Source organism: Ranitomeya imitator, chromosome 5 (assembly GCF_032444005.1).
Source record: "Ranitomeya imitator isolate aRanImi1 chromosome 5, aRanImi1.pri, whole genome shotgun sequence".
NCBI classification, from domain to species: Eukaryota; Metazoa; Chordata; class Amphibia; order Anura; family Dendrobatidae; genus Ranitomeya; species Ranitomeya imitator.
Window position 1 is genome coordinate 628,063,286 of NC_091286.1, and position 24,585 is coordinate 628,087,870.

The 24,585-nt window shown below is 42.4% G+C and overlaps 1 protein-coding gene across 3 annotated transcripts in view; it reads left to right on the forward strand.

The window, feature by feature from the left end:
• Positions 1 to 24,585, forward strand: part of LPIN1 (lipin 1) — a 317,563-nt gene that overhangs the window by 217,690 nt on the left and 75,288 nt on the right. For all 3 annotated transcript variants that reach the window (XM_069728107.1, XM_069728108.1, XM_069728109.1), the window contains exons 8-10: positions 2,480 to 2,573; positions 5,708 to 5,898; positions 22,228 to 22,321. In XM_069728107.1, coding sequence (XP_069584208.1) covers positions 2,480 to 2,573; positions 5,708 to 5,898; positions 22,228 to 22,321 — 379 coding nt within the window. The remainder of the gene's footprint in view (positions 1 to 2,479; positions 2,574 to 5,707; positions 5,899 to 22,227; positions 22,322 to 24,585) is intronic.

Here is a 24,585-nt window from a genome sequence, read left to right on the forward strand (position 1 = left end):
CCTGGGTCACCCTCCCTGGTTAACTTGCCCTACCTGGGTCACCCTCCCTGGTTAACTCGCCCTTCCTGGGTCACTCTCCCTGGTTAACTCGCCCTCCCTGGGTCACCTCCCCCTGGATAACTCGCCCTCCCAGGATAACTCGCCCTCCCTGGATAACTTGCCCTCCCTGGGTCACCCTCTCTGGTTAACTTGCCCTTCCTGGGTCACCCTCCCTGGTCAACTTGCCCTCCCTGGGTCACTCTCCCTGGATAACTCGCCCTTCCTGGGTTATCTTCCCTGGATAACTCACCCTCCCTGGATAACTCGCCTTCCCTGGATAACTTGCCCTCCCTGGGTCACCCTCCCTGGATAACTCAATCTCCCTGGATAACTTGCCCTCCCTGGGTCACCCTCCCTGGATAACTTGCCCTCCCTGGGTCACCCTCCCTGGATAACTCGCCCTCCTTGGATAACTTGCCCTCCTTGGATAACTTGCCCTCCCTGGGTCACCCTCCCTGGATAACTCGCCCTCCCAGGATAACTCGCCCTCCCTGGATAACTTGCCCTCCCTGGGTCACCCTCCCTGGATAACTCGCCCTCCCAGGATAACTCGCCCTCCCTGGATAACTTGCCCTTCCTGGGTCACCCTCCCTGGTTAACTTGCCCTACCTGGGTCACCCTCCCTGGTTAACTCGCCCTTCCTGGGTCACTCTCCCTGGTTAACTCGCCCTCCCTGGGTCACCTCCCCCTGGATAACTCGCCCTCCCAGGATAACTCGCCCTCCCTGGATAACTTGCCCTCCCTGGGTCACCCTCTCTGGTTAACTTGCCCTTCCTGGGTCACCCTCCCTGGTCAACTTGCCCTCCCTGGGTCACTCTCCCTGGATAACTCGCCCTTCCTGGGTTATCTTCCCTGGATAACTCACCCTCCCTGGATAACTCGCCTTCCCTGGATAACTTGCCCTCCCTGGGTCACCCTCCCTGGATAACTCAATCTCCCTGGATAACTTGCCCTCCCTGGGTCACCCTCCCTGGATAACTCAATCTCCCTGGATAACTTGCCCTCCCTGGGTCACCCTCCCTGGATAACTTGCCCTCCCTGGGTCACCCTCCCTGGATAACTCGCCCTCCTTGGATAACTTGCCCTCCTTGGATAACTTGCCCTCCCTGGGTCACCCTCCCTGGATAACTCGCCCTCCCAGGATAACTCGCCCTCCCTGGATAACTTGCCCTTCCTGGGTCACCCTCCCTGGTTAACTTGCCCTACCTGGGTCACCCTCCCTGGTTAACTCGCCCTTCCTGGGTCACTCTCCCTGGTTAACTCGCCCTCCCTGGGTCACCTCCCCCTGGATAACTCGCCCTCCCAGGATAACTCGCCCTCCCTGGTCAACTTGCCCTACCTGGGTCACCCTCCCTGGTTAACTCGCCCTTCCTGGGTCACCCTCCCTGGTTAACTCGCCCTTCCTGGGTCACCCTCCCTGGTTAACTTGCCCTACCTGGGTCACCCTCCCTGGGTAACTCGCCCTTCCTGGGTCACTCTCCCTGGTTAACTTGCCCTACCTGGGTCACCCTCCCTGGGTAACTCGCCCTTCCTGGGTCACTCTCCCTGGTTAACTTGCCCTACCTGGGTCACCCTCCCTTGTTAACTCTCCCTACCTGGGTCGCCCTCCCTGGTTAACTCGCCCTCCCAGCACTGAGCGGCACTGGTCCTGTGTCATTGTCTGCAGCCTTGACGTCACATCAATACCGCTGCAGCCAATCTGCGTGCTCAGCGGCTTTTGTCGTCTACTTCGACAGAGCGCCAATGTGGCTCTGATACAGCTGGATCTGGTTGTGGAGCAGAGAGCTAAAGACACAAAGGTGGCATTATCACTGTTAGCGGGGGCACTAAGGGGGCATTGTTAATATATTTTTAGGTGGCATTCATTCTGTATATTCAATATTGTGCATTCTTTATCTTATAGGGGCGCTCAAGGAGTAGTATTAACGGGTTATGAGGTGCAATACTTGCTTGCGCTGGCCACTGGTAGCCCACGCTTCGTCACTGTCTCAGCTGCCCTATGTAGTATAGTCTTCCCTGTCTGCATGGTGATCTGGTCCTCAATATGGCGGCAGATGGAGGCGCATTTGGCCAAACCTATCCATCATTTATGTCCAACTCTGGCCGACCATTTAGGCTTTGCTTGTATTGCAGCTTAGCCCCATTCACATGCTGCTGCTGTATATCAGGTCCATGTACAAGCGTTGTGCAAAAAAAAATTGACAGCAGATAAAGAAAAAACATGAACATGCCTTCAAAAGTCCTGGGATCAGAGTGTTGGACTGACCATCCAGAGTGGGAACGTAGCCTTACTGACCCACAGAAAAAGCCAATACCATTTAGTTGTGAATTTGAGGACTATTCCTTGTAAATTGGGTTTAGCCCGTTATGGGGAGAGGATAGACGACGCAGTATAACAGTTGGAGCAATAATTTTCTTATTTCCCATCTTGTGTTTGCAGATAAGAGAAGCCGACATCTCGGGACTGATGGGGTCTATTTAGATGATATCAACTGCATGGATCCGGAGATTGCGGCTTTATATTTTCCTAAGAGGTTTGTAGTTTTATCTTTATTATTACATTTTGCTTTCTCTAATGTCCGGGGCGGTTCAGCCTCATTGGATGGAACTTTGTGTCTTGTGGCCAAGGCAAGTCAAAAGACAAATAATATTAACAAGCCTAAAAATCATTTTTGCAATTGGGTTTCATTGAATATGTTGCACCTTTTGGCTTTTGCACTCTCTAAGTTCCTCTGGACATATATGTTTGATTTGTTCTGTGGTCAGATATTAGCTGAGAGCAGCAAAAAACAAGACGGAAAAGAGCTACCAACTCCCCTTCACACCATAGTGGTGAGCTTACTGATGGATCCTCAGTTCACTCATTCTGCAGCCATCAATACCCAGTGCGAGACGGAAACTGTAGAAGGCAAACGGTGCAACATTTTTAATAAAAGCCATTTGAATGATTTTTGGCCCCAAATACATATTTGCTTATGGAAAATATTCATTTTTTTCTCATTAATTTACAGGGTGGGTTATTTATATGGATACACCTAAATAAAATGGGAATGGTTGGTGATATCAACTTCCTGTTTGTGGCACATTAGTATATGGGGGGGGGGAGGGGGACTTTTCACGATAGGTGGTGACCATGGCGGCCATTTTGAAGTCGGCCATTTTGGATCCAACTTTATTTTTTCCAATGGGAGGAGGGTCATGTGACACATCAAACTTATTGAGAATTTCACAAGAAAAACAATGGTGTGCTTGGTTTTAATGTAACTTTATTCTTTCATGAGTTATTTACAAGTTTATGACCACTTATAAAATTTGTTCAAAGTGCTGCCCATTGTGTTGGATTGTAAATGCAACCCTCTTGTCCCACTCTTGGCACGCTGATAGCAACACCGCAGAAGAAATGCTAGCACAGGCTTCCAGTATCCTTTATTTCAGATGCTGCACATTTCGTATTTTCACAGCATAGACAATTGCCTTCAGATGACCCCAAAGATAAAAGTCTAAGGGGGTCTGATCGGGAGACCCTGGTGGCCATTCATCTGGCCCACGACAACCAATCCACTTTCCAGGAAACTTCATGTAGGAATGCTCGGACCTGACGCCCATAATGTGGTGGTGCACCATCTCCCATATACTAATGTGCCACAAACAGGAAGTTGATATCACCAACCATTCCCATTTTATTTAGGTGTAGCCATATACATGACCCACCCTATACACTCGGCACCCCATCTTGACTGAAAAAAAAACAAAAATGTCGAAATTTTTACAAATTTATTAAAAAAGAAAAACTGAAATATCACATGGTCATAAGTATTCAGCCCCTTTGCTCAGTATGGAGTAGAATCACCTTTTGAGCCAGTACAGCCATGATTCTTCTTGGGAATGATGCAACAAGTTTTTCACACCTGGATTTGGGGATCCTCTGCCATTCTTCCTTGCAGATCCTCTCTAGTTCCTTCAGGATGGATGGTGGACGTTGGTGAACAGCCATTTTCAGCTCTCTCCAGAGATGCTCACTAGTGTTTAGGTCAGGGCTCTGGCTGGGCCGGTCAAGAATGGTCAGAGTTGTTCTGAAGCCACTCCTTTGTTGTCTTAGTTGTGTACTTAGGGTCATTGTCTTGTTGGAAGGTGAACCTTCTGCCAAGTCTGAGGTCCAGATCACTCTGGAAGAGGTTTTCATCCAGGATATCTCTGTACTTGGCCACATTCATGTTTCCTTCAATGGCAACCAGTCGTCCTGTCCCTGCAGCTGAAAAACACCCCCATAGCATGATGCTGCCACCACCACGTTTCACTGTTGGGATTGTATTGGGCAGGTGATGAACTGTGCCTGGTTTTTCCACACATTCCGCTTAGAATTTTCACCAAAAAGGTCTATCTTCATCTCATCAGACCAGAGAATCTTATTTCTCATAGTCTGGGAGTCCTTCATGTGTTTTTAGTAAACTCTATGCGGGCTTTCGTATGTCTTCCACTGAGGAGAGGCTTCCGTCGGGCACTCTGCCATTATGGCCCAACTGGTGGACGGCTGCAGTGATTGTTGACTTTGTGGATCTTTCTCCCATCTCCCTACTGCATCTCTGGAGCTCAGCCACAGTGATCTTCGGGTTCTTCTTTACCTCTCTCACGAAGGCTGTTCTCCCACGATTGCTCAGATTGGCTGGATGGCCAGGTCTAGGAAGACTTCTGGAGGTCCCAAACTTCTTCCATTTAAGCATTATGGAGGACACTGTGCTCTTAGGATCCTTGAGTGTTGCAGAAATTCTGTTGTAACCTTGGCCAGATCTGTGCCTTGCCACAATTCTGTCTCTGAGCTCCTTGGCCAGTTCCTTTGACCTCATGATTGTCATTTGGTCTGACATGCACTGTGTGCTGTGGAGTCTTATATAGACAGGTGTGTGCCTTTCCAAATCAAGTCCTATCAGTTTAATTAAACATAGCTGGACTCCAATGAATGAGTGGAACCATCTCAAGGAGGATCAGAAGGAAATGGACAGCATGTGACTTAAATATGAGTGTCTGAGCAAAGGGTCTGAATACTTATGACCATGTGATATTTCAGTTTTTCTTTTTTATTAAATTTGCAAAAATTTCTACATTTCTGTTTCAGTCAAGATTGGGTGCGGAGTGCACATTAATGAGAAAAAAATGACCTTCTTTGAATTTACCAAATGGCTGCAATGAAACAAAGAGTGAAAAATGTAAAGTGTCTGAATACTTTCCGTACCCACTGTACTTGTATAAAGAAAAAAAAAGTAGTTCCCAAAGGTGGACAACCCTGTGTGAGCGCGCCGTGAGCAGAGTATTCTTTGGAATTGTTGTTGCCCCCTTTTTTTGCAAGCAATGCACTTTAAAGGGGTAGTAACATCCCTTTTTTTTTTTAACAGAAAGTGCGCCACCCTTGCCTGGAGGCTATGTGTGGTATTACATTTTGGCCGCAGTCACTTGAATGTTAGCTTGTGGGCAAATGAGGCAGAATTGTTTTTATAATCTCATCCTACCCCTTAAAGTGTTGTATCTACTATAAAGCCTTCGGACCCCTCAGCTTTTGGGGGCTTTGTGCGTATGTGTAACCTTCCTCCTGCCTGTCCCTGTGTGTCGGCACTCCATTACATGTGTAGTGGTCTTCTGTCATCTCACTGGTTGTGTGATTGCCCTATTTTAGTGGGGACTCGGCCACCGCTGTGAAGAGCGCAGGAGAGAACGGGGTCCGCTCGGCTAATCAGTCCCCCCAGTCTGTAGGAAGCTCCGGAGCAGACAGCGGAGTAGAAAGTATCTCTGATGGTTTGCGGGATCTGCCGTCCATCGCTATATCGCTGTGTGGAGGCCTCAGCGACAACAAGGAGCTGACAAAAGGTAAAATACTCAGCGCTTCCAAGCTCCGTGGTGACATGTTGTGAAAGGTCTGTGGTTCGGGCTGGTGAAGGCCTTAAAGGGGTTCCAGATACCTCTTATTAATAGGGCCCCCAGTGATCAGCATGGTTTCCCCTATCGTATGGTTAAGGGGTAAATCGCGATTTCCTATGGGGAGGGAGGAACCATAGTAAATGTATATAGGGTATCCCTAAACGTCCCTGTTGGCAGATGTCAGGAAGAAAAGGATGGGGCTGTTGGATTTTAGCATGCTCAATCATTTTTTTAGCAGGAAGAATGAGGTGTTCGGTAGCAGTTACCTCCCACGTCCCTATTCAGAACCCTGCAAGGTATATGATTGGGAATCTGGAGGAAAACTGACAGCTGTGTAACATGTATGGCAAGAGTTAATCACACTACTTAATAGTTTACAAGTTTGACAACAATGAAGCATTAGTTTGATCATACCCTACACGATGCATAAAAACATAATCATTTTTCTTGAATAGAATCTGCCAGCAGCATGACGTAGGGGCAGAGAGCCTGATTCCAGTGATGTATCGCTTAGTTTACTGGGTGCAGCAGATGTGATACAATACAGTTTTCTCTGCTGCAGATCTAGCAGAGCTCTGAATGCTGAGCTGGGTATAACCCCGCCCACTCCACTGGTTGGCTGCTCTCTGCACACTGCAGTGGTGGGGGCGTGGTTGGACTAGGAGGCATGAGACACCTAGTCCTGTAGTGATAATTTACTGCTGATAAAACACTGATTTTATTGAAACAGTAAAACGCAGACCAGTAAATGACACATCATTGGAATCAGGGTCTCTGCCCCTACATAATGCCACTCTCAGATTACATATCAGAAACCTGCTGATGGATTCCCTTTAATATCAGTCAACAGCAAACACCCTGCTTGTTGACAGCTTCTATACGGTAGAATGAAGACAAACTAAAAGAATAGTGGAAATGGCGGTAAGTTTGTCATGTTGGATTATATTTCAGGTTTATTTTATTAATCAACTTATGTTTAATGATGCCATTCAGACAAATTAGGATTTTTTTTTCTATATGTTTTTTTTATTTTTATTTTTTTGTGTAAATGCTCTTCAGTTCCTATACATGGTAATGACACTCCACATTTTATTATTATAGCGCCATTTATTCCATGGCGCTTTACCTTTTCATTCACTATTGCTACCAAATTTTTCTCTCTGAATGGCATCATCATTGTGGGTTCAGTCTCGCTGGTCATGGAGGTGTCGGTCCCCCAAGATTTCCCTCATTCTGCCTTGCAGCTTTCCCGTTTCGTTGTTGACAGGTTTACCCCAGCGGCCGTTATTTGTTCTACCCTGGAATGGCTGCACATAAAATCCTCCCCGGCAGAGAGCCAGCTGCATTTTTATTTTATTTTAGATTGCACAAACATAAAACGGTCCCTTGTATATATGCGATTTGTCATCCTGACCTCGAGGAAAAGCGGCTTCCAGAGAACAAAGAAAATAAAATGCCAGAGAAATGAACAACCTGTTCTACCGAAGAAACAAAACTCAGCGGTAATTTAAAAATTCAAGATGATCTGCAATTTACAGGGGGCTGCCAAACCTCAACCAGCGAGCGTGTATTCTACAAAATAATCCCCGCAGTCAAAGGACATTTTACTGTATGCTTTTATTCCAACGGGGCTGTCTATCTATCTATCTCATATCTATCTATCTATCTATATCATATCTATCTATCTATCTATATCATATCTATCTATCTATCTATCTATCTATCTATCTATCTATCTATCTATATCATATCTATCTATCTATCTATCTATATCACATCTATCTATCTATCTATATCATATCTATCTATCTCATATCTATCTATCTATCTATCTATCTATATCATATCTATCTATCTCATATCTATCTATCTATCTATCTATCTATCTATCTATCTATCTATATCATATCTATCTATCTATATCACATCTATCTATCTATCTATCTATCTATCTATCTATCTATCTATCTATCTATCTATCTATATCATATCTATCTATCTATATCACATCTATCTATCTATATCATATCTATCTATCTATATCATATCTATCTATCTATCTATCTATCTATCTATCTATCTATCTATCTATCTATCTATATCACATCTATCTATCTATCTATCTATCTCATATCTATCTATCTATCTATATCATATCTATCTATCTATCTATCTATCTATCTATCTATATCACATCTATCTATCTATCTATCTATCTATCTATCTATCTATCTATCTATCTATCTATCTATCTATCTATATCATATCTATCTATCTATATCATATCTATCTATCTATCTATCTATATCACATCTATCTATCTATCTATCTATCTATCTATCTCATATCTATCTATCTATATCATATCTATCTATCTATCTATCTATCTATCTATCTATCTATCTATCTATCTATCTATATCATATCTATCTATCTCATATCTATCTATCTATCTATCTATCTATCTATCTATCTATCTATCTCATATCTGTCTATCTATCTCCTATCTATCTATCTATCTATCTATCTATCTATCTATCTATCTATCTATCTATATCATATCTATCTATCTATATCACATCTATCTATCTATCTATCTATCTATCTATCTATCTATCTATCTATCTATCTATATCATATCTATCTATCTATCTATATCACATCTATCTATCTATCTATCTATATCATATCTATCTATCTATATCATATCTATCTATCTATCTATCTATCTATCTATATCACATCTATCTATCTATATCATATCTATCTATATCATATCTATCTATATCATATCTATCTATCTATCTATCTATCTATCTATCTATCTATCTATCTATCTATATCATATCTATCTATCTATCTATCTATCTATCTATCTATCTATCTATCTATATCATATCTATCTATCTATCTATATCATATCTATCTATCTATCTATCTATCTATCTATCTATCTATCTATCTATCTATCTATATCATATCTATCTACAGTTGTGCTCAAAAGTTCACATTCCCAGCTGAATTTTTGATTTCTTGGCCTTTTTTCAGAGAATATGAATGATAACACCAAAACTTTTTCTCCTCTCATGGTTAGTGGTTGGGTGAAGCCATTTATTGTCAGACTACTGTGTTTTCTCTTTTTAAATCATAATGGCAACCCAAAACATCCAAATGACCCTGATCAAACGTTCACATACCCCATTTCTTAATATCATGTATTGCCCCCTCTAAGGCCGGGATCACACATGCGAGAAATACGTCCGAGTCTCGCATGGTGATACCCGGCATTCCCGCCGTCACTCAGGAGCGGAGCGTGCAGCTGCATGTAGTGCTATGCAGCCGACGCTCCGCTCCTGAGTGACGGCGGGAATGCCGGGTATCACCATGCGAGACTCGGACGTATTTCTCGCATGTGTGATCCCGGCCTTACATCAATGATAGGTTGAAGTCTTTTGTGGTAGTTGTTGGTGAGGTTCTTTAACCCCTTTTCCCCCAAGGGTGGTTTGCACGTTAATGACCGGGCCAATTTTTACAAATCTGACCACTGTCCCTTTATGAGGTTATAACTCTGGAACGCTTCAACGGATCCCGCTGATTCTGACATTATTTTCTCGTGACATATTGTACTTCACGATAGTGGTAAAAATTCTTTGATAGTACCTGCATTTATTTGTGAAAAAAACGGAAATTTGGCAAAAATTTTGAAAATTTCGCAATTTTCCAACTTTGAATTTTTATGCAATTTTTATGCAATTAAATCACAGAGATATGTCACACAAAATACTTAATAAGTAACATTTCTCACATGTCTACTTTACATCAGCACAATTTTGGAACCAAAATTTTTTAAGGGTTAAAAGTTGACCAGCAATTTCTCATTTTTACAACACCATTTTTTTTTAGGGACCACATCTCATTTGAAGTCATTTTGAGGGGTCTATATGATAGAAAATACCCAAGTGTGACACCATTCTAAAAACTACACCCCTCAAGGTGCTCAAAACCACATTCAAGAAGTTTATTAACCCTTCTGGTGCTTCACAGGAATTTTTTGAATGTTTAAATAAAAATGAACATTTAACTTTTTTTCACAAAAAATTTACTTCAGCTCCAATTTGTTTTATTTTACCAAGGGTAACAGGAGAAAATGGACCCCAAAAGTTGTTGTACAATTTGTCCTGAGTACACCGATACCCCATATGTGGCGGTAAACCACTGTTTGGACGCACGAGAGAGCTCGGAAGCGAAGGAGCGCCGTTTGAATTTTCAATGCAAAATTGACTGGAATCGAGATGGGACACCATGTTGCGTTTGGAGAGCCCCTGATGTGCCTAAACATTGAAACCCCCCACAAGTGACACCATTTTGGAAAGTAGACCCCCTAAGGAACTTATCTAGAGGTGTGGTGAGCACTTTGACCCACCAAGTGCTTCACAGAAGTTTATAATGCAGAACAGTAAAAATAAAAAATCATATTTTTTCACAAAAATTATATTTTCGCCCCCAATTTTTTATTTTCCCAAGGGTAAGAGAAGTAATTGGACCCCAAAAGTTGTTGTGCAATTTGTCCTGAGTACGCTGATACCCCATATGTAAACCACTGTTTGGGTGCATGGGAGAGCTCGGAAGGGAAGGGGCGCCGTTTGACTTTTCAATGCAAAATTGACAGGAATTGAGATGGGACGCCATTTTGCGTTTAGAGAGCCACTGATGTGCCTAAACATTGAAACTCCCCACAAGTGACACCATTTTGGAAAGTAGACCCCCTAAGGAACTTATCTAGATGTGTTTTGAGCGCTTTGACCCACCAAGGGCTTCACAGAAGTTTATAATGCAGAGCCGTAAAAATAAAACAATTTTTTACCACAAAAATTATTTTTTTTAGCCCCCAGTTTTGTATTTTCCCGAGGGTAACAGGAGAAATTGGACCACAAAATTTGTTGCCCAATTTGTCCTGAGTGCGATTATACACAATATGTGGGGGGAACCACTGTTTGGGCGCATGGGAGGGCTCGGAAGGGAAGGAGCGCCATTACTTAGATGGAATGGTCTGCAGGTGTCACATTGAATTTGCAGAGCCCCTAATGTACCTAAACAGTAGAAACCCCCCACGAGTGACCCCATATTGGAAACTAGACCCCCCCAAGGAACTTATCTAGATGTGTTGTTAGAGCTTTGAACCCACAAGTGTTTCACTACAGTTTGTAATGCAGAGTCGTGAAAATAAAAAAAAAAACTTTCCCCCCAAAATTATTTTTTAGCCCCCAGTTTTGTATTTTCCCGAGGGTAAGAGGAGAAATTCGACCCCAAAAGTTGTTGTCCAATTTGTCCTGAGTGCGCTAATACCCCATAAGTGGGGGGGAACCACTGTTTGGGCGCATGGGAGAGCTCGGAAGGGAAGGAGCTCCATTTGGAATGCAGACTTAGACAGAATGGTCTGCAGGTGTCACATTGCGTTTGCAGAGCCCCTTATGTACCTAAACAGTAGAAACCCCCCACAAGTGAAACCATTTTGGAAACTAGACCCCCCAGGGAACTCATCTAGATGTGTTGTGAAAACTTTGAACCCCCAAGTGTTTCACTACAGTTTATAACGCAGAGCCATGAAAATAAAAAATCCTTTTTTTTTTCCACAAAAATTATTTTTTAGCCCCCAGTTTTGTATTTTCCCAAGGGTAACAGGAGAAATTGGACCCCAAAAGTTGTTGTCCTATTTGTCCTGAGTATGCTGATACCCCATATGTTGGGGTAAACCCCTGTTTGGGCACACGGGAGAGCTCGGAATGGAAGGAGCACTGTTTTACTTTTTCAACGCAGAATTGGCTGGAATTGAGATCGGACGCCATGTCGTGTTTGGAGAGCCCCTGATGTGCCTAAACAGTGGAAACCCCCCAATTATAACTGAAACCCTAATCCAAACCATAACCCTAACACACCCCTAACCCTAATTCCAACGGTAACCCTAACCACACCTCTAACCCTGACACACCCCTAACCCTAATCCCAACCCTATTCCCAACTGTAAATGTAATCTAAACCCTAACCCTAACTGTAGCCCCAACCCTAACCCTAGCCCTAACCCTAGCCCTAACCCTAGCCCTAACCCTAGCCCTAACCCTAACCTTAGCCCTAACCCTAGCCCTAACCCTAGCCCTAATGGGGAAATGGAAATAAATACATTTTTTTAATTTTTCCCTAACTATGGGGGTGATGAAGGGGGGTTTGATTTACTTTTATAGCGAGTTTTTTACCGGATTTTTATGATTGGCAGCCGTCACACACTGAAAGACGCTTTTTATTGCAAAAAATATTTTTTGCGTTACCACATTTTGAGAGCTATAATTTTTCCATATTTTGGTCCACAGAGTCATGTGAGGTCTTGTTTTTTGCGGGACGAGTTGACGTTTTTATTGGTAACATTTTCGGGCACGTGACATTTTTTGATCGCTTATTCCGATTTTTGTGAGGAAGAATGACCAAAAACCAGCTATTCATGAATTTCTTTTGGGGGAGGCGTTTATACCGTTACGCGTTTGGTAAAATTGATAAAGCAGTTTTATTCTTCGGGTCAGTACGATTACAGCGATACTTCATTTATATAATTTGTTTATATTTTGGCGCTTTTATACGATAAAAACTATTTTACAGAAAAAATAATTATTTTTGCATCATTTTATTCTCAGGACTATAACTTTTTTATTTTTTTGCTGATGATGCTGTATGGCGGCTCGTTTTTTGCGGGACAAGATGACGTTTTCAGCGGTACCATGGATATTTATATCTGTCTTTTTGATCGCGTGTTATTCCACTTTTTGTTCGGCGGTATGATAATAAAGCGTTGTTTTTTGTCTTGTTTTTTTTTTTCTTACGGTGTTTACTGAAGGGGTTAACTAGTGGGCCAGTTTTATAGGTTGGGTCGTTACGGACGCGGCGATACTAAATATGTGAACTTTTATTGTTTTTTTTTTTATTTAGATGAAGAAATGTATTTATGGGAATAATATATATATTTATATATATTTTTTTTCATTATTACTTTTTTATTTTGTCCCAGGGGGGGACATCACAGATCGATGATCTGACAGTTTGCACAGCACTCTGTCAGATCACCGATCTGACATGCAGCACTGCAGGCTTCACAGTGCCTGCTCTGAGCAGGCTCTGTGAAGCCACCTCCCTCCCTGCAGGACCCGGATCCGCAGCCATCTTGGATCCGGGGCTGGAGCAGGCAGGGAGGGAGGTAAGAGACCCTCAGGGGGACCCTGCGGGATGCTTCCCTGTACCGCCGGCACATCGCGATCATCTTTGATCGCGGTGTGCCGGGGGTAATGTGCCGGGGGCGGTCCGTGACCGCTCCAGGCACATAGTGCCGGATGTCAGCTGCGATAGGCAGCTGACACCCAGCCACGATCGGTGGCGCTCCCCCCGTGAGCGCTGCCGATCGCATATGACGTACTATCCCGTCGGTGGTCATAGGGGCCCACCCCACCTCGACGGGATTGTACGTCTAATGTCAGAAAGGGGTTAATTTCTCAGATGGTAAAACTGCCCACTCTTCTTGGCAAAAAGCCTCCGGTTAGTTCCTGTAAATTCTTGGGCTGTCTAGCATGAACTGAGTGCTTGAGATCTCCCCAGAGTGGATCAATGATATTGAGGTCAGGAGACTGAGAGGGCCACTCCAGAACCTTCACTTTGTTCTGCTGTAGCCAATGACAGGTCGAGTTGGCCTTGTGTTTTGGATAGTTGTCATGTTGGAACGTCCAAGTATTTCCCATGCGCAGCTTCCGGGCTGATGAGTGCAAATTTGCCTCCATTATTTGCTCATAACATGCTGCATTCATCTTTGCTTCAACTTTGACCAAGTTTCTGTGCCTTTGTAGCTCACACATCCCCAAAACATCAGCAATGCACCTCCGTGCTTTACAGTAGGAATGGTGTTCCTTTCATCATAGGCCTTGTTGACCTCTCTCCAAATGTAAAGTTTATGGTCGTGGTCAAAAAGTTCAATTTTGGTCTCATCACTCGAAATGACCTTGTTCCAGAAGTTTAGAGGCTTGTCTCTATGCTGTTTTGCATTTTGTAGATGAGACACTTTGTGGCATTTGTGCAGTAATAGCTTTCTTCTGGCAACTTGACTATGCAGCCGATTTTTCTTCAAGCGCCTCCTTATTGTGCATCTTGAAACAGCCACACCGCTAGTTTTCAGAGAGTCCAGTATTTCAGCTGATGTTATTTGTGGGTTTTTCTTTGCAGCCCGAACTATTTTCCTGCCAGTTGTGGACGACATTTTTGTTGGTCTACCTGACCGTGGTTTTGTTTTTACGAAGTCCCTGATTTTCCATTAGTTAATCACAGCTTCAACGCTGCTGACTGGCATTATCAATTCCTTCGATATCTTTTTACATCCCTTTCCTGTTTTATACAGTTCAACTACCTTTTTCTGTAGATCTGATGACAATTCTTTTCCTTTCGCCATGACTCACAATCCAGAAACGTCAGTGGCTGGATGAAAGATGCAAGAGTCTGTCTGGATTCCCGAAAATTAATCAGCTTTTATGCACACACACTGACTACAAGCAAACAGGTCACAGGTGAGGATGTTACCTTTAGTAGCCATTCAAACCCATTTGTATCAACTTCTGTACATGTTATCAAGCCAAAATCACATGGGGTATGTGAACTTTTGATCAGGGTCATTTGGATGTTTTGGGATGTCATTCTGATTTAAAAAAAGAAAACACAGTAGTTTGACAATAAATGGCTTCACCCAACCACTAACCATGAGTGGAGAAAAGGTTTTGGTGTTATCATTCATATTCTCTGAAAAAAGGCCAAGAAAGCAAAAATTCTGCCAGGGTATGTAAACATTTGAGCACAACTGTATCTCATATCTATCTATCTATCTATCTATCTATCTATCTATCTATCTATCTATCTATCTATCTATCTATCTTAAAAAATATGGTAACAGAACCAAATAAGCCAGAGATGGGTGCAAGGCCTCCCAGACAACAATCCAGTTATCATATATACAGTGGGGCAAAAAAGTATTTAGTCAGTCAGCAATAGTGCAAGTTCCACCACTCAAAAAGATGAGAGGCGTCTGTAATTTACATCATAGGTAGACCTCAACTATTGGAGACAAACTGAGAAAAAAAATCCAGAAAATCACATTGTCTGTTTTTTTAACATTTTATTTGCATATTATGGTGGAAAATAAGTATTTGGTCAGAAACAAACAATCAAGATTTCTGGCTCTCACAGACCTGTAACTTCTTCTTTAAGAGTCTCCTCTTTCCTCCACTCATTACCTGTAGTAATGGCACCTGTTTAAACTTGTTATCAGTATAAAAAGACACCTGTGCACACCTTCAAACAGTCTGACTCCAAACTCCACTATGGTGAAGACCAAAGAGCTGTCAAAGGACACCAGAAACAAAATTGTAGCCCTGCACCAGGCTGGGAAGACTGAATCTGCAATAGCCAACCAGCTTGGAGTGAAGAAATCAACAGTGGGAGCAATAATTAGAAAATGGAAGACATACAAGACCACTGATAATCTCCCTCGATCTGGGGCTCCACGCAAAATCCCACCCCGTGGGGTCAGAATGATCACAAGAACGGTGAGCAAAAATCCCAGAACCACGCGTGGGGACCTAGTGAATGAACTGCAGAGAGCTGGGACCAATGTAACAAGGCCTACCATAAGTAACACACTACGCCACCATGGACTCAGATCCTGCAGTGCCAGACGTGTCCCACTGCTTAAGCCAGTACATGTCCGGGCCCATCTGAAGTTTGCTAGAGAGCATTTGGATGATCCAGAGGAGTTTGGGGAGAATGTCCTATGGTCTGATGAAACCAAACTGGAACTGTTTGGTAGAAACACAACTTGTCGTGTTTGGAGGAAAAAGAATACTGAGTTGCATCCATCAAACACCATACCTACTGTAAAGCATGGTGGTGGAAACATCATGCTTTGGGGCTGTTTCTCTGCAAAGGGGCCAGGACGACTGATCCGGGTACATGAAAGAATGAATGGGGCCATGTATCGTGAGATTTTGAGTGCAACCTCCTTCCATCAGCAAGGGCATTGAAGATGAAACGTGGCTGGGTCTTTCAACACGACAATGATCCAAAGCACACCGCCAGGGCAACGAAGGAGTGGCTTCGTAAGAAGCATTTCAAGGTCCTGGAGTGGCCTAGCCAATCTCCAGATCTCAACCCTATAGAAAACCTTTGGAGGGAGTTGAAAGTCCGTGTTGCCAAGCGAAAAGCCAAAAACATCACTGCTCTAGAGGAGATCTGCATGGAGGAATGGGCCAACATACCAACACCAGTGTGTGGCAACCTTGTGAAGACTTACAGAAAACGTTTGACCTCTGTCATTGCCAACAAAGGATATATTACAAAGTATTGAGATGAAATTTTGTTTCTGACCAAATACTTATTTTCCACCATAATATGCAAATAAAATGTTAAAAAAACAGACAATGTGATTTTCTGGATTTTTTTTTCTGATTTTGTCTAAAGTCCACTTTAAGGGAGGATATTAGCGAAGGGAATGAGGATGTCGAGTCCATATGGGTTGAAATTCATGGAGGGAAAAATGGTAACAAAATTCTCATTGGGGTCTGTTACAAACCCCCAAATATAACAGAAAGCATGGAAAGTCTACTTCTAAAGCAGATAGATGAAGCTGCAACCCATAATGAGGTCCTGGTTATGGGGGACTTTAACTACCCGGATATTAACTGGGAAACAGAAACCTGTGAAACCCATAAAGGCAACAGGTTTCTGCTAATAACCAAGAAAAATTATCTTTCACAATTGGTGCAGAATCCAACCAGAGGAGCAGCACTTTTAGACCTAATACTATCTAATAGACCTGACAGAATAACAAATCTGCAGGTGGTTGGGCATCTAGGAAATAGCGACCACAATATTGTGCAGTTTCACCTGTCTTTCACTAGGGGGACTTGTCAGGGAGTCACAAAAACATTGAACTTTAGGAAGGCAAAGTTTGAACAGCTTAGAGATGCCCTTAATCTGGTAGACTGGGACAATATCCTCAGAAATAAGAATACAGATAATAAATGGGAAATGTTTAAGAACATCCTAAATAGGCAGTGTAAGCGGTTTATACCTTGTGGGAATAAAAGGACTAGAAATAGGAAAAACCCAATGTGGCTAAACAAAGAAGTAAGACAGGCAATTAACAGTAAAAAGAAAGCATTTGCACTACTAAAGCAGGATGGCACCATTGAAGCTCTAAAAAACTATAGGGAGAAAAATACTTTATCTAAAAAACTAATTAAAGCTGCCAAAAAGGAAACAGAGAAGCACATTGCTAAGGAGAGTAAAACTAATCCCAAACTGTTCTTCAACTATATCAATAGTAAAAGAATAAAAACTGAAAATGTAGGCCCCTTAAAAAATAGTGAGGAAAGAATGGTTGTAGATGACGAGGAAAAAGCTAACATATTAAACACCTTCTTCTCCACGGTATTCACGGTGGAAAATGAAATGCTAGGTGAAATCCCAAGAAACAATGAAAACCCTATATTAAGGGTCACCAATCTAACCCAAGAAGAGGTGCGAAACCGGCTAAATAAGATTAAAATAGATAAATCTCCGGGTCCGGATGGCATACACCCACGAGTACTAAGAGAACTAAGTAATGTAATAGATAAACCATTATTTCTTATTTTTAGTGACTCTATAGCGACAGGGTCTGTTCCGCAGGACTGGCGCATAGCAAATGTGGTGCCAATATTCAAAAAGGGCTCTAAAAGTGAACCTGGAAATTATAGGCCAGTAAGTCTAACCTCTATTGTTGGTAAAATATTTGAAGGGTTTCTGAGGGATGTTATTCTGGATTATCTCAATGAGAATAACTGTTTAACTCCATATCAGCATGGGTTTATGAGAAATCGCTCCTGTCAAACCAATCTAATCAATTTTTATGAAGAGGTAAGCTATAGACTCGACCACGGTGAGTCATTGGACGTGGTATATCTCGATTTTTCCAAAGCGTTTGATACCGTGCCGCACAAGAGGTTGGTACACAAAATGAGAATGCTTGGTCTGGGGGAAAATGTGTGTAAATGGGTTAGTAACTGGCTTAGTGATAGAAAGCAGAGGGTGGTTATAAATGGTATAGTCTCTAACTGGGTCGCTGTGACCAGTGGGGTACCGCAGGGGTCAGTATTGGGACCTGTTCTCTTCAACATATTCATTAATGATCTGGTAGAAGGTTTACACAGTAAAATATCGATATTTGCAGATGATACAAAACTATGTAAAGCAGTTAATACAAGAGAAGATAGTATTCTGCTACAGATGGATCTGGATAAGTTGGAAACTTGGGCTGAAAGGTGGCAGATGAGGTTTAACAATGATAAATGTAAGGTTATACACATGGGAAGAGGGAATCAATATCACCATTACACACTGAACGGGAAACCACTGGGTAAATCTGACAGGGAGAAGGACTTGGGGATCCTAGTTAATGATAAACTTACCTGGAGCAGCCAGTGCCAGGCAGCAGCTGCCAAGGCAAACAGGATCATGGGATGCATTAAAAGAGGTCTGGATACACATGATGAGAGCATTATACTGCCTCTGTACAAATCCCTAGTTAGACCGCACATGGAGTACTGTGTCCAGTTTTGGGCACCGGTGCTCAGGAAGGATATAATGGAACTAGAGAGAGTACAAAGGAGGGCAACAAAATTAATAAAGGGGATGGGAGAACTACAATACCCAGATAGATTAGCGAAATTAGGATTATTTAGTCTAGAAAAAAGACGACTGAGGGGCGATCTAATAACCATGTATAAGTATATAAGGGGACAATACAAATATCTCGCTGAGGATCTGTTTATACCAAGGAAGGTGACGGGCACAAGGGGGCATTCTTTGCGTCTGGAGGAGAGAAGGTTTTTCCACCAACATAGAAGAGGATTCTTTACTGTTAGGGCAGTGAGAATCTGGAATTGCTTGCCTGAGGAGGTGGTGATGGCGAACTCAGTCGAGGGGTTCAAGAGAGGCCTGGATGTCTTCCTGGAGCAGAACAATACTGTATCATACAATTATTAGGTTCTGTAGAAGGACGTAGATCTGGGTATTTATTATGATGGAATATAGGCTGAACTGGATGGACAAATGTCTTTTTTCGGCCTTACTAACTATGTTACTATGTTACTATGTCTCCCATAGTTGAGGTCTACCTATGATGTAAATTACAGACGCCTCTCATCTTTTTAAGTTGTGGAACTTGCACTATTGCTGACTGACTAAATACTTTTTTGCCCCACTGTATCATATAAGAAAAGGAGGCAAAATTAAAATGAGAAAAAGAGACTTTATTAGCCCATCTGGTGTATCAACGTTTCAGCTGTGAACAGCCTTTCTCAAGCCGTTTTACTGTTTTAGAGAAATCCATAGTTGAATTTTTATGCTAATGAGATGTAAGTGCAGTGAGCGAGCGCTGCACTCACAGCTTTACTACCACTTTCCTTATTTCCTGCCCGCTGCCTCCTCTCTCTAGGTCACTCATGTTTCCATGACCTGTCAGCCAGTGATGAGTAGAAATGCAGGAAAGCTGTAAATGCAGTGCCCGCCCACTGCTCTTGCCACTCATTAGCATACAATTTCAACTATGTATTTCTCTAAAACAGCAAAAGGGATTTCTACAAGAAAGGTAAGGGGTTACCCAGCATGAAAACGGCTTTACGTGCATGCCCTTAGTGTGGGGTATAAACTCCTGATGACATGTTCTCTTTAAGTTCATTGATAATGTCATTATTTTACAGTTTTACTACATGGAAAGTTTGTACAATACAAAATGATAGATTATGAAACGGATCTTAGACCTGATGAAGCTAGTGTACTTACTTTGAAAATCCATTCAGAATGCCAATACAATACAGATAGTAAAATGTGCCAGACTCTGTATGTAAATCTAGCCTTAGCCCACGGGGTGTGATCCTCAAGAAATCCACAGAGAATGGTTGAGGACCATGCTCGGTTGACTTACAAGACTAGAAGCATGTTTAGAGAAGAAGGGGCCATGACTTATGGATGGAGAAAACATTACCTGATTCAGGAGATCGGCAGTATTTACACCAGGTACAAAAAGCAAAATGACATCACTATGTCAAGTGACGCGTCCGTGATGTCAGCACCAGGGTGTGGTGATGTCACAGGGGCTCACGAGCAGTCATCATAATTGTGAATATTAACTACTTGTTGCTGTAGAAACATCTAATCCTGTTTTTATATTTCCTACAAATGTATGACTTAAATATTTATGCTAAATTGTTCCCGTATCTTCCACTGTACTCTGCAAATTTCATTAAAACATGCAGAAATAATGCAAACAGCTCCGCAGCCAGAGGCTCGTGTGCCATCTGTTTGTACTCGATACGTCTGCTTTAATAACACAGACTGGATGCTGTCGCAGAGAGAGCGGCATCTATGGACGTTCTACTCGGGGTGACACCTGCCGTAGATCTACAGAGCTGATTGCGCCCAGCGAAGCAAAAAATATTTTCCCCTTATTAGCGGCAACACGCTAAAGAGAATGTCAAGGAGATTACAGTTTTTTAAAGTATTTTTTAGTACTTCTTTTGTAAGAATATTTTGTTTATTTAGTGGTTACGGATGGCCTGTCAATCAACATAATATGTAGGTTTATTTTTCTTTTAACATGGCGTAAATGCCGCTGTTCTCCTGAATCCGGCGCTGTTTTTCTTTTGTTCCTGCGCCTCTCGGTTCCTGAGATATGGCCCCTTTTTCCATGTATGTTTTTTATTTATTATTAGCCAACTGGGTGGGTGTGGTCTTCAAGAGTTCCCTCTACTGCAGTGTTCCCCAATTCAGGTCCTCAAGAGCCACCAACAGGTCATGTTTTCAGGATTTCCTTAGTATTGCACAGGTGATAATTGCATCATCTGCACAGGCATTAATCCCATCACCTGTGCAATACTAAGGAAATCCTGAAAACGTGACCTGTTGGAGGCTCTCGAGGACCGGAGTTGGGGAACAGTGCTCTACTGAATACTTGCGGCTCACGCCCACTTGGCTAAAAAGGCTAGAATTACATACAGGAAGAGAGGGCCATATCTCAGGAAAGGAGAGGCGCAGGAACGCATGTAATACAGCGTCGGATTCAGGAGAACAGTGGCATCTAGACCAGATAAAAATATATATAATATATCAATGGCAGCAATTGACAAATCCTCTTTAAAGGGGATTTCTTGGAAAAGGCAACCTCTCCTATATGTGGCAGCTATAATGGGATTACGTGGAATCAGGACCCTGCCATAATCCAAGCCTGACTATAATACTCCCTGGAGGGATTATCCAATGCAAGTATTAGCTGTTCACTATTTAATCTTACTATTATTATATGTATTAGTGTTAGTCATTCATATTGTAATGTTCTTTGTATTCACACAATCTAAATAAGAATGATACGCTATGTACACCTCTGGACAGACTTTGCATTTAGGAAGCAAAGGAACAATAGAAAAAAAAGTTGAGCAACGGTCTAAGTAGCTTTCAGAAAAAAAAAGCTGCAATCTGGATAACATATGCTAAAATTCTGGCAGAGCTCTTAGTCCTTTGCTCTGATCGGTCTCTGCTCTCCCCTGCCCTTCTTTCAATGGTACAGATATAGTGCAGGGAGTGGTTTGTACACAGATTACCAAAGGTGAGAGGAGAGATGATATCTCAGGATGAGCAGAGAAAACAGGCTAAAAAAAAAGCCCATGAGGAAATAAGTGCAGGATAGAAGCTGTGCTGATATATGAGCTTACATCCAGCCTATATTACTGTGAGAGACACTCTCACTAGAGAAAACTCGGAAACTTTGATCAGGCTGAAAATTACATATTAGGGCGTCTGAATGAAAATCGCAGACTAAAGCGTAGTACAAGTCGTAGAACAGCAGATACTTGTTTACAAGGTCATGGTTTTATTTCTGCGTAGAAAATAGAATGGAAATTAAAATAATTCCTGCTGTTTTCACCACTGTGCCCATTTGTGAAAGTAGGAAAGGAATGCCCTCAGTATTAATGCAGCACACTAACACAAAAACTTAAGGGAGCTAAGATTAAAAAATAAGAGATGAACTGCAGTACAATGCCTCACCTATGCAAAAGAGTGGCGCTGTTTCTAAAAAGGATTGACAAAATCCAATCTATGCCTAAAAACTATCAATATTTCTATATCTGTAACTTGCATTCCATTTTTCACGTTTTGTCTCCACAGAGCAGTTTATAGAGCAAGTAGTGACGTATCAGCAGTTTGTGGAGAATCCGGCAATCATTGACGATCCAAACCTAGTTGTGAAAATTGGAAATAAGTAAGTATTGATCAGATTAGGACTTAATTATTAGTAATCTGTATATTCTTAAAAGCGGTTGGATTGTGCTACCCATGAATAAACCAAAAAAACTAGGCTCTAACCTGAAGCTGCTCTCACTCTGGGGAGGCAGTCGGCCAGTCACTGCTGCGGCACTCTTAGTGACGGTCTATGCACACGCTCTTGAGACAGGTCTTATATTTACATTTATATATAGAGCTGCACAAGCATTCCATTTTTTGCAGGAAACTACAAAGTAGGTAAAAAAATGGACAGTACAGAAGAAAATTTCCACGAAAGTGGGCATTTATGGGATGTTTTGTGGGTGTTCCCAAGTATAAATCATTGAGTGGATTTTTAAAAAGTCCAAAAAATGGGGATGCAGTTGTCAGGAGGTATGGAAAAGGAAGAATAGAAGCTTCAACCCTATATATATTCACATTACGACAATAGTGCCTCTGCTCTGTCATCCATGAATGGTCCTCTCTGGCTGGAACGTCAAAGGAGTATAATCATCTGAAGCGGAAACGTCTCTGTATTCTGGAGCCAAACCTCACATATACCCATGGACCGTGACCAATATAAACCATTCTCATGTTGCTAGTAAACATATCGAAGATATTCTGTGGTTACTATGGAAACAGTACTGTGCAAAAGTTGTCTAGAATTTTTCTGCCGCCACTGATGTCATTGGGCACACTGATTATGGATAACAAAGGGCATTTCACCAGTTTGAGCATGCTAAATTGGTCACATCATGAAATAGATATGAATAAAACATAGTTTTTTATTCTTTAACTTCTCATTTCCATTTCAGTGATATTAGCTTGTCAGGCTTAGGTTCTAAGTTATGATAAGTCCAAGGTGGACGTTACTAGATCTTTGACTTTTTCCCCTGCATAAAGTTGACCAATCATAAACAGGTGCCGTCATGCAGGGGAGAAAAAGAACACGCCCCCAAAAGGTCAGAAGCACTTTATTTTTCCTGTGAGATTTAAAGAAGTTGTCCACTACTTGGCCCCATAAAATAATAAAGCTTATACTCACCTCCCATGCTGGTGCTGTTCCCACGGTGTCAGCACTCTGTCTCACAGGGCTCCTGTGTAGTTGTTGTGACACGTGATGCTGGCGCTCAGTCACCTCTGGCTTCACTGTCCCTGTTGCCAGTCGAATTGAAAAGGAAGAAGACTGAGATCAGCTGTAGCCCGGACTTCCTCCTGATGTCCGATTTGTCTGAAGGCAAAGACAGTGACGCCAGCGCTGATTGGGTGCCGGAGTCACGTGTCACAATAGTGGCACCGGAGCGCCAAGACCGAGAGTGCCAACACCGCTTGAATGGCGCAAAATACGGGAGGTGAGTATAGGTTTTATTATTCTATGAGGGCCAAACATTTGGATCAAGAAGGAGTTGTCCTGGTAGTGATCAAGCCCTTTAATGATAGTCAGCCCTGCTCTAGCGCAGATCTTTGCATCTACTGTGTAGAGTAGAGCGGAGCTGAGAGTGATTACAAACACCTTCATCTTTCATCTCACAGCAGTCAGTGTTGGGAGAGGGGAGTACAACAGAGCTGACAGTGTTGTAAGATGACAGCCACAGAGGTGCTTGTAATTAGAGATGAGCAAATTTGTTCGGTGTTTGTCCTGCAATACGATGTTGACATATTTGTGCCATATTCGAACACTATTCGTTCAGAATGTATGTTTGATGTTCAGTTCCTAACATATTCGGAAATTTCTACTCCCATTGACGCTTATGACGTTCGCGAATATTGCAAAAACAACATTCGATGCCGATCGTATTCAGAACCGAATCGGAACAAATTCGCTCGTCTCTACTTGCAATCACATTCAGCTAGATCTCTACACCCTCTTCCCCCCCAAACTCACTGCTGTGGGATGAAAGCAGAAGGTGTAATGACCCTCAGCTCTGCTCCATACTGCACAGTAGATGCAGAAATCAGGGCTGTCTATCATTGCATCTCACAGGAGAAGTCATGATCTTTTGATCTTCTTTTTGTTGTTTATTTTTCCCTCTGCATGACTTATCCTTCTTATTATTGGACAGCTTTATGCAGGGGAAAAAGTACACGCCCCCAAAGGATTTTTCGTAACTCCCTGTTGGAGTGAATATCTCCACAATGGAGAGGAGAAATTAAAATGTGTAAAGAAAAAATTTTGCTCAGCTCTGTAGCCACTATGCTACGATTTTATGGTGTGGCCAGCTTAGCATGCTCAAACTGGTGAAAGTTTACGTAAAAAAAAAG